The sequence below is a fragment of the Bubalus bubalis genome, chromosome 23 (genome assembly GCF_019923935.1).
Source record: "Bubalus bubalis isolate 160015118507 breed Murrah chromosome 23, NDDB_SH_1, whole genome shotgun sequence".
Classification (NCBI taxonomy): Eukaryota; Metazoa; Chordata; class Mammalia; order Artiodactyla; family Bovidae; genus Bubalus; species Bubalus bubalis.
In genome coordinates, this window is record NC_059179.1 from 49,144,416 (window position 1) to 49,160,209 (window position 15,794).

The 15,794-nt window shown below is 60.2% G+C and overlaps 1 protein-coding gene across 2 annotated transcripts in view; it reads left to right on the top strand.

Annotated features, from left to right (window-relative positions):
- Positions 1-6,590, top strand: part of MGMT (O-6-methylguanine-DNA methyltransferase) — a 225,169-nt gene extending 218,579 nt beyond the window's left edge. For both annotated transcript variants that reach the window (XM_045164128.1, XM_045164129.1), the window contains 2 exons: positions 44-183; positions 6,313-6,590. In XM_045164128.1, the coding sequence (XP_045020063.1) occupies positions 44-183; positions 6,313-6,522 (350 nt within the window). In that variant the 3' untranslated portion in view covers positions 6,523-6,590. The remainder of the gene's footprint in view (positions 1-43; positions 184-6,312) is intronic.
- The last annotated feature ends 9,204 nt before the right edge of the window (positions 6,591-15,794 follow it).

Below are 15,794 nucleotides of genomic sequence, written 5' to 3' on the forward strand. Positions count from 1 at the left end.
GAGCCATTTGTCCCAATAACGTCATTTGCTTTCTCCTTTTCAGAGTCATTCACCAGACAGGTGTTATGGAAGCTGCTGACGCTTGTGAAATTCGGAGAAACGGTTTCTTACCAGCAATTAGCAGCCCTGGCGGGCAACCCCAGAGCAGCGCGGGCCGTGGGAGGAGCCATAAGGAACAACCCTGTGAGTGTGTGGCCGTGGGGGTCAGCCTGGCCGCGGTCAGCAGGGCACCGGGGCACCGCACTCAGGGTCCGAGGGTCCTTTGATTCAGGCGAGTGTCAGAGGCAACCTGGGCTGCTGGGGAAGACAGGAGGTGTTCATGTCGGGGCCTCTGGAAGGGGGCCGTCCAGTCTCGGAAGGCTGTGGCATGGGCCTGGCCAAGGCCACACTCACCTGAGGACCCTGCAGGGGGTGGGAAGGGCACCCCGTCCACACAGCAGCTCGGCCTCTGGGAGCCCTCACACGACTGCACGGGGCCCTGGAACGTCCCTGGTGTCGTTGGTCTGCGGTGCCCAGCAGACCCGGGCACCATCGCCCCAGGATGCTCTCTCCAGACCCGGGTGCTGTCACTCAGAGATGGCCTCTCCAGACCCGGGCGCCGTCGCCCTAGGAGGGTCTCTGCAGACCTGGGCACCATCACCCCAGGACGGTCTCTCCCTGAAGCTGTAGGGACTCTGTAACATGGTGGGAGAGTGCCATCCAATAAGGAAAAGCCAACAGATGGTCACATCGCGGGGTGGGGAGTTACCCCATCAGATCGACCCAGTTCTTAAAACATCCCTGTGGCTTTGCTGTGTGTTTTCAATACGGTTTCCGTCCATGCTCTCCGGGGAGAGGCGGGTGTGCCCGGCACGGCCCACAGCCCCCTCCCCTCAGCTGGCGGCCCCCAGGGCAGGGCCAGCGTCTCGGGAGGGCGGCCGCTCGGCCTTCCACACAGAATCGCACCGTTGCTGGTGCGGGGCGGCTCCTGTGGGTGTGCGTGGGCCGTTACAGTGTTCGTCTGCCTGGAGAAGAGTCTGCGTCCATGTTAAACACCCCAGATTGTTGGGGGCAGCGCGGCAGGTGACAGCACGGCCGCCTCCCGGGTCGCGAGCTCCGCGCGGCAGAGGCAGGGGCAGCGGGTCGCTGTCGTGTCTGCATCCCTTGTGCTTCCATCGCAGCGTCCCAGTGTGTCGTTCACACACGCCGCCTCCACAGGCTGCAGGCCCCGTTTGCATGGCACACATGGATGACCCTGGATCAATTTCCAGGGGTAACTGTTGAGGTTTCCCAGTGACGCTGACGCGGCTCCTCCCCTCTGGAAGGCCCCCGCCTTCTCCCAGGTCACTCTGTTGGACAGTTTGACTTCACCCCGTACTGTGTGTCCACTCAGGGCCTCTGGGTGAGCTCGGGAGGTGCCCGCTTCCTGACTCCCAGGGTCTCCGAGCTGTGTAGAAATTCTCCTGTCTGTCCGCACTCCATTCACGCCCCGGGGATGCTTGGTCCTTCTGCTCCCCTCCCTGAGGGCCTTCCCCTCCCTGAGGCTGGCCTTTCGTCCCAGAACTGCCTGCCCCCACGCCGTGTGCAGCCCCACTCACTGACGTGCACAGCAGCCCACACCTGCCCCTCGTGACACCCGCAGTTCCCGCTGTCTGAAGTGGCCGGGCCGTGGCTGCTGGCGACTGCGTAAGGCAGCACTCAGAAACCTGTATTGTCGTGCAGGCAGCAGGACTGCCTTCTCCTGCTGTTAATCTCTGTGACTGTCTCTGCTCAGCTGTGGCCCAGCCCCTGACATCTGTAAAGCAGGCTCTCACGGGGCCTGAGACGCTTCTGTCCGTGCAGTCCCTGTCCTGACATCCCCGTGGGCGCGTGCCCAGGTGGCCTGAGGACACGGGGAGGATTGTGCCCGCACCGTGGCCCCTCGTGGTGGTGCCGTCCTGTGACAAGGGAGGTGCGGCGGCCGTGAGCCGCTGGCCTTGCCCGGGCATCCCTCTGTCGCAGGGCACTGCCTGGCCCCGCACAGGAACCCCAGTCTGACGAGAAAGTTGCAGAGGACCCAGTAGATGCCTCCAGGGGTGGCTCAGAAGAGCTGGGGTGCTCCCGGAAGGAGACAGCCTGCGTGCCTTGCAGCTGGGCCAGCTCAGCGGAGTCAGCCGTGCTCAGAGGTCTTCGGGTCATCCATAGAGAGGGCTGAGGGGTCCTAAGGGGACCTGGGGATATAAAGGGATAAGGGGCCTAGTCAGGGACTGGATCTGGTGGCCACGTCCCCCTTCTCAGTGCTGACGGCAGAGTCCAGCCACAGAGCCACACACGTGGGCACAGGGAGCACGGCCTGGAGACGTACCCAGTGAAGCCATCTCTCTGTTCAGGAGGAGCGTGACAGGCAGACGGACGCAGAAGCTGCAGGACGCCCTGGCACTCACCATGTGCCCATTCCGTGGTGTCCGGCAGTAAACAAGGACGCGCTGGCCCCCCTGATGGCCTGTGCTCGAGGCGTGGGCTGCTCACCCGCAGACTGAGGGGCGGTGTCTGCTGCTGGGGGGGGTTTCAGCCCACCCCAGGCCTTTGGTTTTTCCAGAATTTTCTGTGAACAAATTAATAGCCCAGGTATAATGTCTTGGCAGCCCTCCGGAATGCCCTGTCCCAGACCGAGCCCTGGGGCGGCAGTCTTCTGGTGCGGCAGGTTGATGAGGGCTCACACACCCTGCCTGATAAAGCCCCTTCCTGCTCATCCTCAGAATTTGCTAAATGCAGTTCAGAGCCAATCAATACTTGCAGAGAGTTTCCCCACCTTTTCCTAAACAAGTGCGTTCCTGAGGAGCTCGTTTATTCGCAGATGCCGTGAGCCTTAATGACCCCCCGAGTCTTGTCCTGCCAGTCACCCAGATGGCTGTTGATAAAGATTTAGCATCATGTTCTAAGTGTCAGGGCTGTCAGTGGGGCTGAACCATTTGACCAGAAGAAAAAAACGCACAGGGAGCTATTGATTACAGCTTCTCAGTGTCACTTGTTCACCAGGATTTAGGTATTGATGAGGCCGCAAGTGAAAACAAGCTCTTTCCCTTGTGGGCTGCTACCCACAAGAACAAAGGCAAAGCTGGAGAAAATACTCAGCCAGCACCAGAATCAGAGGGATTCCATTATTGATTGAAAGGCCCCTTCATGTTATTTTTGTTGGAGACAAATCTATGGGTTTGGAAGTTTTATAGCATTTGAGAAAGGGTCTGTGTAAGTGATGGATTCATGTATTGGATGAATTAGATTTCACAGCATGAAGATTTCAATGCAGCTATGATATTATTAGCTACTTGGTTATTGATAAAAATTACATTTCATGCGGCACGGGCTTTAAAGGAGAGGGCACAAAGGGCATGGATCCCTTGGAATGTCCTCAGGGGCACAGTGAATTTTAGCAGGTTTCATTATTTTAAGCCTGGAACCTGTCACTGAAATTAGCATGACCAGAAGCAGTGTTCCCGCTTCTGGAGGTGAGAATCGTGTGTGTTTGGTCAGTCACCAGTTCCCATCAGACGAAGACTGATCATAGCTCTCTCTGTAATTGCTATTCCAGGCCGGCAGTCTTTATCTGCACAGACAGAGTCACGTTACACACTTAGAGTTTCGTGGCTCGTTGGGCAAGAGGGAAGAAAAGGAGAGCTTGTGTGTGAAGTTTGCTGTTCGGGAGGAAAATTGAATTGGGGCCTAAATGTTTATGAAACTAAATTGAATTAAGTGTCTACCTCCTTATCAGTCAAAAACTTGAATTGTGTATTATCTAATCGTGTCCTCCCAGCAGTTATTAATGTGACTACTCTATTTGATTAAAAACCCCCAATCAGAGCAAACACTCTGCTCCTGAAGTTTCCTGTTCCCCCCGGTTGTGTGCTGTGGGCAGGCCCAGCAGTGTGTGGCCGCTTCTCGCTTGGTCAGGCTGTGCAGGAGAGGAAGCCCGAGCCCTCCTCAGCATGCGGGGCTAGAACTCCACAGACAACACGTGCTCCCATGGCAACCCAGACTCCCCAAAATCCGAGTCAGGGCTGGTCTGTGAGGCGCGGGAGGTCAGACTGCTACCTGCGGGCCCTGCCTCTGCGGCCCCCCGGGGCAGCGTGCAGAGTGCTTGCCTCCAAGCAGCTTTCGACCCCGGGCGAGAGGCTCACTGCGGCCTCAGGTTGCGGAGTCTGGCCTGGGCTCCACGGCGGGCGTGGGGTCACAGCATGCGTGTCAGGCATGTTCTCCCTGCCGCATCCTTACTGAGCAGCGTGTCCAGGACAGGACAGGGCCGGGAACCCAGCCACCCTCCCGGGACCAACAGAGGGGCACCCCAGGCGGGAGTGTGTGTCACGTGGCAGCAGGTGACAGCCTGCTCCATCCGCAGTGAAGGCCTCCGGTGGGGGCAGAGACGACCTCCTGGGGAGCAGAGGTGCCTGGTTACCTTGAGCGGAGGCCCCCCACCCGTGGGGTCTCTGAAGGCCTGCGCCTAGCTTCCTGCCCCGGCCCCTCTCCAGACAGGACCCCCGTGCCGGCGGGCAGGCGGTCCCTCTGCCGGACTCCGCAGGTGCTGGGCGGACACGCTCCTGCCTTCCTCCAAGAACAGTTGCTCAGTGAGTCGCCCTCCCATTAGGGGTAGAAGGGGGCCAGACCAGCCCAGGAGTGCCACCCCCCCCCCACCTGCAGTCAGAGCCCTGTGCAGACAGCAACCCTCACCTCCAGGAACAGACCCGGTGGGGCTGCCAGGGGCCTCTTGGGCCTCCTGCTGAGGAGGCCCCAGCCAGGAGGGCAGGGTCCCTCCGGTGGGGTCGCCGTGAGGAGCATGGGGCAAGGTGGGACTCACCTGTGTGGCTGCAAGAGGAGCCACAGCCCCTGCCAGAGTCGCATCCAGCGCCTGTGGGCCCTGCCGTCCAGTCCAGTCCACTCCGTGGGGTCTCACGCTCCCGCAGGTCTGCATGCGGCCAGCTCCAGGCCAGTCAGCGGTGTGCTGGTGCTGGAGGAAGCCCTGTTCTGGGGGCATCTGCACCTGGTGTGCAGGCCCGCCTGCCTGTCCAGCCTCCTGGGAACTGGGCCTGCCCCTCCCCTGGGGCTGGTGCGGCAGCGTTGTGAGCTGCAGGTGAGCCTCTCTGGGAGGTGGTGCTGGGCCCGTGTTTCCTGGTGCGACTCAGGGACGCTCAGCACCTGGGCGGCTGTCACCCCCTGGATCCTAGCAGCAGAGCCTGTCTGACTGTCGGGCAGTTCTCCGTGCTTGTATTTGCTTTCGTTGTGAAGTGCCCTTGCTTTCCGTGGAGTCACCCTGCTGATTTAGGCAGGCATCTAACTACTCCGCTTGTATCCAGATGTGAAAGGCACAGGGCAGCTTTGCCCTCCCATTAGGGCTTTTTGGGGAGGTGGGGAAGACCCTGTGAGAGGAAGGGTGGGGGGCAGGGCCCCAGGGCAGAGGGTCCGTCCCAGCCTGGGATTCGGGGGTCTGGCGACTGCTTCTCAGATAGGAACAGATGAGAAGTGGAGCTTCTCAAACTTTCTGTATCAGAGGCTAAGGAGGGAAGCAGCCCCCCCCGCCCCGACCCCGCAGACCCCCCAGGTCCACTGGTGTCTGTAAAGCAGGGTTAGCAAGCGATCCCTATAAAGGGCAGGACAGTAAATGTTTTCAGTTTTGCAAAAGCAGCCACATGGTATGTACCAAGTGGCTGTAGCTATGCTCCAATGAACCTTTATTTACAAAACCAGGTGCGGACTGCCTGGGCAGCATCCACGGTTAGCCAGCCTTGGAGTTAGAGTGGCCTCTAAGCACAGCGTTCCCTGACGTTTCCTCTTACTTCTCGGAAATGTTTGGGAACTTTGTGTGGCACCTAAACTTGGGAATGTCTTCTTAAATTCTGTGCATATACATTTTAAATCACTTACCAAGTGAAATTGTTTTCTCCTTCCAAATCCTAGCATGAGGGGATTCTCTAGAACCCAGCCTTTTGGGCACCAGGAACAAGTTTCGTGAAAGACAGTTTTTCCACGGACCCGGGATAGGATGGGGGTTGGTTTTGGTTTCACCTGCCGCTCCCTCCCACAGTGGGGCCTGTTTTCTCACAGACCACAGACCTGGGTGGGTCCGGGGGCTGGAGACCCCTGCTCTAGAAGATGCCCCACATTTACCTTGGGCCTGCCCCAACCCACCCAGGACACTCAGAGGCCAAGGGGCGACTTGTGCTGAGACAGGCCCTGCACGTGGCTGGGTGGGGGCTGCCGGGGTGGGTGTGGGGCCAGGCTGACGTGGCGCCTGCATGTGGCTGGGGGGCCGCTGGGGTGGGCGTGGGGCCAGGCTGACATGGCCACCTCGCTCTCTTGCAGATCCCCATCCTCATCCCGTGCCATCGAGTGGTCTGCAGCAGCGGGGCCATGGGCAACTACTCTGGAGGCGTGGGCGTGAAGAAGTGGCTGCTGGCCCACGAGGGCCATCCCGCGGGGAAAGCGGCCCGTGGAGGGGGCTCCCGTGCCACCGGATCCTGGCGCGGGGCCCTGGGTAGCACCGCCAGCTCCCAGCCCGCAGGCCGAGACTGAGAGTGTGTGAGCAGTGTGCTAGGCATGGGGTGTGTGCTGGGAGGGTGGGGGGTGGGGTGTGCTGAGGGGGGTGGGGGGTGGGGTATGCTGAGGGAAGGTGGGGGGTGCTGAGGGAGGGGTGTCTCATTAAAGGAGCCAGAGTCTCAGAGGTGTCGTGTGTCTGCTTCTTTACGTTTTACCACAAAGAGAGCCCAGAGGCTGCCCCCCCGGGTGCAGATTGCTCACTTCTGTCACTGTGATTGTCCCCTTGCTGATTCTCTTGAATCAGAGGTGAGAGAATGGGAGCCTGGCAAACGTGAGGACGACTGCCCTGCAAGGAAGGGCATCTGGTGCCCACCGGGAACCGCTGGCTGCCTCGGACACCATGGCGGTACCCAGGGCCAGCCAGGCCCCGGACCACCAGACCCTCATGCAGGTCCATCCTCAGCAAATTGGCCTGCCTGCAGCGTGCTCCATGCTTGCCCTTTCCTCTCAGCTGCCAAAGCTGCTGGGATGATGCTACTGAAGGAACGTGGGCAGCCCTGAAAAGACATGCTTACTCGGAGACTCCAGCTTTATCTTCCCAGCTGCCCGAAGGCTAATGCAAGGTGCATCCATCTGGGGTCGCGTCCCACTTGCCAGAATAATTTGAGAAAACAAATAGCTCTTGGTGCCTGAAATGGCCCCTCCTGAGGAGTGGAGTCTCGCCCAGCCGGTCTCTCGCCACTCTTGGCCTGAGTCCTCTCAGGACCCAGGGTGATGAGGGATGCCTGCCTCTCCTTCCTGACTTGCGACCCCGAGCCTGGAAGTCCGGCCGCTGGCGAGGTGGGTCAGCTCCGGTCACGGTACGGGTGGGGGCATGTCCCGTGCCTGCTGTGCACACTGTCTAAGGCGTGAGTGCCGTGGTGTCGTCTTAGCTTCACCATCAGCCCAATCCAGAAAGCATCAGGGAAGCTTGTGTCTTTATATGTGGATGAATAAAATGGAGCGTATGATGGATGGAGGATAAACGGTGCCCGGTTGTGCAGTAGAAAGCTATGTTTTTGTCGGGGGTACCTGTGACAGTGTAAACAGCAGCAGGAGAGCTCGAGAGTGTGTGTGTCCACACCCGGGTGAAGGCACAGCCCTGCGCGCGCGCGCGCGTGTGTGTCCACACCTGGGTGAGGGCACAGCCCTGCGCGCATGTGTGTGTGTGTGTCCACACCCGGGTGAGGGCACAGCCCTGGGCGTGTGTGTGTGTGTGTGTGTGTGTCCACACCTGGGTAAGGGCACAGCCCTGCACCTGTGTGTGTCCACACCTGGGTGAGGGCGCAGCCCTGGGCGTGTGTGTGTGTCTCCACACCCGGGTGAGGGCACAGCCCTGGGCGTGTGTGGTTTGGGTGCACTTTGTGTGTGACCTCACCACTGACCTCACACACACTAACTAGGCTTTTCTCACCGATCTACAAGTCTTTGCATCCTTTTCTTATATCAGCCAAATTAATTCTGGATTTTTCTCTTAAAAGTAAAATACGACCGTTTCCCCATTGTCTTCTGATCTGGTCCTCCTCAGGACTTCTTTAGAGCTGAACCAGAGTCTTTATAGGGAGCTGCCTAGATGTCTGATCTCTGTGGACGGACCCTGAGTCTCCCTGCTCCATCCACCCAAGCTCCTGGCTCCCTAGGTGAGCCTCAGGAGCTGTGAGTGACTCCCCATCTGACACGTCAGGAGGGTGAGTAGGGGCCCCGGATGCCCTTCGCATTTGGGGGCTGTGAGGACGGTTGTGTTCTGAATTCTCTGAGGAAAAGCTCTGCTCCAGGGACTTGCAGCCCCAGGACCCCACTGCCGGAACAGAACCAGCTGCTGGGCTGCAGCCCCAGCTCCCAGCCTTGGGGCCTCCGTGTGGGGCTGTCAGTGCTTCTGATGGAGGGCACCACTGAAGGGTGCTGGGCTGCGCTGGGGAGGCCCGGCCCCCACTGCTCGAGGAAGGACTTGAAGACGGGATGCGCTGGAACTCCATCAAAGGCCCTGGGACAATCCCCAGGGCACGTGCTGTCTGTCCGGGTTGCCAGCGGACGGGCAGACTTCGCAGTGCTGTCAGACCCTGAGGATGCATCCCAGGCCCCACACCCGCTGCTCCTGGGCCTGGAGAGTGGGGACCCCCTCAGGGAGGGGGCCACCCGCCGTGATCTCCAGGTGCCCCAGCAGCGGGCAGCAAGGGAGGGTCCCAGACCACACAGCCCGCAGGGGCCAGGCCCCACCCCCAGGGGGTCCTATCTGGGCCCCGCCCACCCTTGCCGACGCACAAACGGAGTCTCCTGGGTCCCAGCAGCAGAGCCGCCCCAAGGGTGGGCCTCAAACCAGTCCAGGGGCAGCGGACTCCGCAGGGGCCTCCCGGAACTGCTGTGGCTAGAGGAGCACTGCGTTTGCAAAAACAAAGAAGATGGGAAAGGCACAGGGAAACACAAAAATGTTCTCCCAGCGAAAAGAGACGCTGAAACAAGGACAGGCTCTCCCCTTGTCCTCGGCCCCAGGCCCCTTGCGTGCAAGTTCCCTCCATCCAGCGCCCAGACCGGCGAGGCAGCCGTGCAGCCCGCGCACACCACCCTCGCTCTTCTGGAGACCTCGGTCATAGAGGGTTCAGAAAGAGATTTGTTTTTGCAGAACCAGCTGTTGTGAACTGGCTGCCCTTGACAATATGAGAGGCTGAGCTGCGGAGGGCTGGCCTGTCCCCACCCCCGCCCCCAGGGTCGGGAGCATCACGTAGCCCCCCTCACTTGCACACCTGAGCTGCAGAGGGATGAAGGGACAACAGGCCTGACTTCCTGGTGCCCAAAGAAGAGGAGCTGGATCTGGGAGGGCACCAGGAAGGCTCAGTGAGGAGGCCGGAACCAGTGCAGCCAGCTGTGTTTCTGAGGAAGAGCGTGGGCTCACCGTGGAGGTAATTTAATCAAGCTTTTTTAATGGGTGTCCACTCAGCCAGCAGAAAAATCCATGGTTCCCTGGTGCGGCGTAACCACTGCTTAGAGGCGTCCTCATCTCCAGCTTGAATCTCTCTGGTTGCCCGCCCCGCCCAGGCCTCGCATCTCCATCCTGCAAGCTCTCCTTACCCAGCGCCGCCTCTTTGGAGCAGCTAAGCATGTCCAGGGGGTGTGTTTATTACTGATGTCATTGTTTATTTCTTAACCTGTTATAAACACAATGTTATCCCAGGATGAAACTCCTTTAAAGCTTTAGGGTAAGAGAAAGCCATGCAGGCAGGTGGCTGGAGACATCTTGGGGGGTGATGGCGAGGTCGGCAGAGCCCGTGGGTTTAGGTGCTGCCCGGGAATCATGGGCGGGGAGCCCCTGTCTGCGGGGCCCTCCTGGTACAGCTCTGGCGGGGTGGGTGGGAACCGCTGGCCATCTGTCCCCACGTCCTCGGCACCCACAGGCTCAGCCTGGCATGAGCAGTGCCAGCTGGAGCCCCGGCCGCTGTGGGAGCAGGCAGGCCGTCACAGCCCTGGCCACGTGAGCAGCACGCGCTCCACCTGGGAGCTCACCCCCAGGCCTCTGTGCTGTTGAGGTTTCAGGCTGCGCACAGGCAGACTTGGAAACGATAATCGTGTTATCTTAGCGCGGGACACACACAAACACCCAGCGCTGACGCTTTCCTAGGAAGCTGGCCCTTGGCAGCGGGCTCTGGGCTGACGCGCTTAGGCCTCCACGTGCTTCGTCTGCACTGGGTTTTCTCGCTGCTGTCCTGGCAGGAGTCCTGGCTGAGGACTGAATCAAGTTGCCTCTTCCGGCCTGTGCAGGCTTTTTCTTTCTTGTTCACGGGCATTTGATTGAAGTTTGTGTTTAGGGAGTTGAAGTTCACATCAATTTTACCTGTTATCAGTTTGAAAGACAATGAGGTTTAATGGAACTCTGCCAGGCAGCCTCGTCTGTCTGTCTGTCTGTCTGTCTGAAGGAAGTGGGGTGGCAGTTGAAAGCCAGACCCGGAGCCTGGAGAAACTGCAGGACCCGCATCCCTTAAGTGGCTGAGGGCAGCCACCCAGGGTCCTCGGACCCTCCGGCTCCAGTTGTGGACAGATGGACAGCGTCTGGCCTCCATCACCCAGGCCAGCTCCAGGGGCCCCTGCTGGGCAGACGGGCTGGAGCGGACAAGGACGGGACACCAGGCAGTGGACGGCGCCTCGGTGGATGGAAGGGCGGCGTTAACGAGTCTCTCAATGTTTCTAATTCGTGTTTGCTTCTCCTCTGAATAAAAGCCGTTAAGAGCAAATTCCATGTGGACAGCAGTTAAGATTAATCCTAAAAGCATGGCCTCGGTGCCTTTGGCACCTGCAGAGACCATCCACTTAGCAGCTTGCTGGGAGCAGCCATGCTGGGAAGGGTGGTGACGGGTGCTCGGACTCTCTGGTGGCCACTGGCGCTGTGGTCAGGATGGACCTTGCCAGCGGTCCTCGTGGACTCTGACGCGGTAGGACGCAGAAGGACGGGCCGGAATCTGCTTCTCTGGGGAGCCCCCTGATCAGCTTTCCCGGTGTGTGCGTGTGCTTCTGTCTGCATGCCGGCCGGGGGCTGGGAGTGGCCAGGGCTGCAGCATGGGGGATGGGGGGCATGAGCTTCACCTCTCCCTTTGCTTGTTTCTCAGCCTGGACCCTCCCTGGCACTCAGGCCACCACACGCACACGCTACGGTCTCTCAAGGCTCCCCGTTAACACGTCACTGTAGTTTGGTTCCCAAACACAAGCAGCGTGTGCTTCCCAGACTGGTTTGTTGACATAAATGAAGAAAAACCCATCTGGAGAAAATACCAGTGTCCAAACACCAAGCAACATGTGATACTGAGCAAAAAGCGTTGCTTTTGCGCGCTTTGATCGCCATGACGACAAGGCAAAGTGGATGCAGGTGTGAGACTTCGGGCAGGAAACGCGGGAGCAGGTACATGGCCGAGCTGCCGGCTCCAGCGGCAGGTTGGGTCCCCGGGCCTCTGGGCACAGATGCTCCCCGAAGCTGAGACGTGATTGGGATGGCTCGTGGCACCCCCTGCCCACGCCCCCAGAGGAGGCAAGGCCGGCCCTGCCCAGCCAGCGCTGGGCACTCAACCCAGGGCCAGTCGGGATGACAGACCTGGCGCAGCAGGATGCTGGCCACCCTCTCAGTGCCAGCACCCTCTGCCTCCCGCCTGGGGGCCCCGAGACAGGGGCTTGCGTCCCTGAACACACTTGCTCACTTTCTGGTTCAGTTCTTATGGACGTGTTTCTTTGGGAAGTGAAATAGCCCCCCACCCCCACCCCACAGGGTTAAATTTCGTGGGAACTTGGAGAACCTCCCAGGGAACAGACGTGACACTGCGCCTGATCCTGTCCCTGAACAGAGTCCCTCCTGACACCGGACGGGTGAGCGGAGCCCGCTGTGTTCCCAGGCGCTTCCCTCGTTGTGCTTCCTCACTGTTTCGATTCCCAGAAGGCACATGATGAGCAGGGCCCCGTGTGCATGGGCTGGACCCAGGCAGAGCCTCCTGCCCGTGGCTGTTGCTGAGACACGGCAGTAACCCGGGGACCCCGGCGTGGCCCTTCCCACGTGTCTCGGGGGCCTCCTGCAGCAGCTCCCCGCCGCTCTCCAACAGCATCCTCCGCATCCCCCTCGGCCACCCCTGCCTGGGGGCTGCCTGGTGGGACATGGCCTGGCCCTCCTCCCGGCTGGGTCCTTGCAGTTCCTGGGTCTCCTCCTGCCCCCTTCCTGTTTGTCGCTGTGCCCGGCAGGGTGCCGTGTGACACAGAAGGTGCCCAGGAGGGGCCCGTGGACACGCCCAGCCCCCACAGCCCCGGCCTCGCCAGCGTTGGGTGGAGTCCCAACACCCAGAGCAGATGGAGGGTAGGGTTGATTCAGCCCAAACCTTGTCCTCCGCTTGGAGACACCGTTCAGGGCTGTTCTGTTGGGACTTTGGCTTCTGGATTCCGGAGTGGAGGACCCTGGGGTGGCAAGGAATTCAGAGATCCCCCAGCCCCATGGCCTTTCCCACCCAGTTTCTAAAAGCAGCTGCAGCTGACGAGTCCTGGGTGCTTAGTGGTGGCCAGAGGCTTTCTCCTACCCTCTCTGACCCCGGACAGGTTCCAGCAGCCACAAGGTGACCACAGTCCTGGGCCTCCCATGCTGGCCCAGAGCCTACTCCCGGGGCACGTGTGGTGACAGGCTGAGAGGCAGGGGCAAGCAGAGCATTGGAGGAAACGGTGGCAGTCCAGACACGGCACAGAGTGGCCAGGACTCCGTAGGCAAAGGGTCCGTCTCCAGCTTCTCGGCACTCCTGTGACACGGAGAGGGTTAAAAGCAGAGGGGCGCTGACCTCGTCTTTACTCTGCTGCCTTATGAGCAGCAACTGAGGGCCCCTCAGCACATGTCTGCCTCCTGGAGTGACCACAGCCCAACTCTGTAACCCCTGGACGAGGACAGGGAGCACCTGTGAGTGAGCGCAGCCGCGCAGGGCTTGGTGGGCAGCTGGGGAGACGGCAGCTTTAAACGTAAGGCAGCATTCAATTCAGAAATCTGTAGTCTTGTTGGAGTAAATCGTACATAACCTCATCACACAAGCTGTATAAAGCGATTTTAAATCTAGAGGCACAAAAAAAACCCGGTGGTGTGTGTACCTGGCAGGCCCCAGATGTCTCCGCAAGAAGAGAAGAAGGTTGGAGCACGGCCGCCAGCCTCTGCCTGGGACCCGGGAGCGGCACAGCCCCTGCCGCCCCCCTCGAGGCCTGGCGGTGTGCACCCTCCCTGACTCCGTGCACACATCTGGCCACCACGTGACTCCAACCAGAGTCTCTGGACAGCGCATCGTGCAGTCAGTCTGGGCGCCCAGCTCTGCTCACCTGCCAGAGGGCCTCCCGCACCGTCTCCAGGCCGAGTGCCACGCTGAGAACCCGCATTGATTTAAAAACTGCCTTTTCTTTGAGATGCAGAATGACACATCTAAATATTACACCACCAAGAGGTATGTAGCTGTCGGTACTTTTCCATGCAAACATCTGACTTCTGTGCCAGGAAGTGATGGGACAGGTATTGTGTAGTTTCAGGCAAATTGGTCTCAGATGTAGATAAACAGATTTTAGCAAGGAAGCGCTGGGAGCTCGTTGGGTGTTGGGCCTGAGCCCGCCAGGCCGCTGAGGGCCCGCGTACCGCTGGCAGTGGCCTCCTCCTCTCCACCGGCCTCCCTGAGGGCTTCTCAGAGCCTGCGCTCCCAGCACAGTGTCTGCAGACCCTCAGCCCGTGCCCTAGTGCTGGTTCTGGGCTCCGGCTGCTGTCACCATGGGCTTCCGTTCTGGGAGGACGGTGCAGACTGGAGCCTCCTCTCCGCGGAAGCCCCTGGAGCCAGCCCCGGTGCTGCGGAGGGGAAGACACCACCTCCTCGGTGGTGAGGAGCTGCGCTGAGACCCTGTCTGTCCACTGCAGGGGCCATGTTGTCCTGCAGCAGCTGTGGGTTGAAGAGGGCCCCAGAGGGACTTGTGCACAACCAGACCCCTGGAACCTGTGCGTTTGACCTTTGGGGAAGAGGATCTTTGCAGATGTGCATCCATGAGGAATCCCACGGGGAGATCTCCCTGGGTTGTCTGTGTGGCCCCAGATCTAATGGCTCCGTCCGTCTCAGAGGCGCAAGAGGAGGACACCCTTGGGGGAGAAGGCCCCATGACGATGGAGGCAGAGGCTCCACGGGGCAGGAGGGACCCTCCCCTAAAGCCTCTGGGCAGTGTGGCCCTGGCGGCCCCTAGTTCTTGGACTTCAGCCTCCAGAGCTATGAGAACACACGTTTCTGTGGCTTCAAGCCCCCGGTCCGCGGTGCTTGGTGCAGAGGGATACTGACACGGCTTCTGTAACGGCTGTGCGGCACATCCTCGGGCGGTCAGCCGGCAGTGAGTTATCCTGGGAAGCCCCTCGCCTGCGTCCGGGCATGGAGGGTGCTTGGGGGCAGACGTTGGGTCCCCACGTGCCCCCTGCAGGAGCCCTGGGGGGTGATCTTGGCACCCTCATCTGAGGACTCGCCCCCGCAGGGTCTTCCTGTTCAGTGAATCAGCCTCGTCTGCTCTCCCTCCCCTCGCCCCTCAACGCACTCGGAGCGAAGCCCGTGAGCAGCTCTGACGTGGGTCTCCAGGCCCATCCCTGAGGCCAGAAGCACTCGGAGTTGCCTCTCTTCTGGCCTGTTGCTGACAACGGGAGTTGTGGTGTCTGTGAACTCAAGGAGACCCGCGTCGGTGCGGCCGCTCCAGGCAGTGGCCACTGAGAAGCCAGCTGCCCTGGGCAAGTGGCTCAGAGCATTCCGGCAGGACTGACGGTGCCCCTTGGGAGCCGTGCACAGCCCCGGAAACGAGCGCCAGAGCCAGGCCAGCTCCACGGGTCAGCAACGGCGTCCTGCGCCCAGCGCGGCCGCCAGGGTAGCTCTCTGCTCAGGTGCCACCAGCTACGTCTTCCCTGCCAGCGGCACCCGTGTGCCCCAGACCCCCCACGAGCGGGGCGACGCGGGCCTGAGGGGGAGCGGGCGGGCCGGGGGAGGGCGCGGGCCGTCGGCATCCCGGGGAGGCCTGCACCCGCTCAGGTCACACGGCCGCAGGTTAAACGTGAGACGGCACCTCGGCATCAGCTGGGTTAGAAAAGGACAGAACATGTGGTTCTCTGCCTCCGGGGTAGTGAAAAGGACACGCACACGCTGAGCCAGGCGGAGCGTATTGCTGGGGGCAGTCGGGTGATGTTAAAATGCCCCACACGGTTCCCTTTGAGAAGCTTACTGTGGAGGGGAGTGTCTCGCGTGCACAAGGCCGCAGTTACAGGACACTTGTCACACCACTGCGTGATGGCAACGAGTGGGAAATGACGCAGAAGTCCCCTTAAGGGCACGGGTTGATGAAGTCGTGATACAGCTGACCAGCGCCAAGACAGACCTGCTGTGAAAAATGGTGACATGAATCTGTGTGTGTTGACATGGGTGAGAGCGGGCCTTGACTCTTGCGGCTGAGCGGTGAAGGTGATAAAACACCAGGTGTCATCCGTGTTGTGGTGTACAAATTCTTAGTCGTGCATAAAAGTGTAAGACTGGAAGAGAATCTGTCAGAGTATTTACATGAAGATATCTTGGGGAAAAAAAAAGATATCTTGGGCTCCCCTGGTGGCTCAGATGGTAAAGAATCTGCCTGCAATGTGGGATATCCAGGTTCGATCCCTGGTTCTGGAAGACCCCCTGGAGAAGACAGTGGCAGTCCAGTCCAGTACTCTTGCCTGGAGAATCCCGCGGACAGGCGCCTGGCGGGCTGCAGTCATGAGGTTGCAGAGTCAGCCA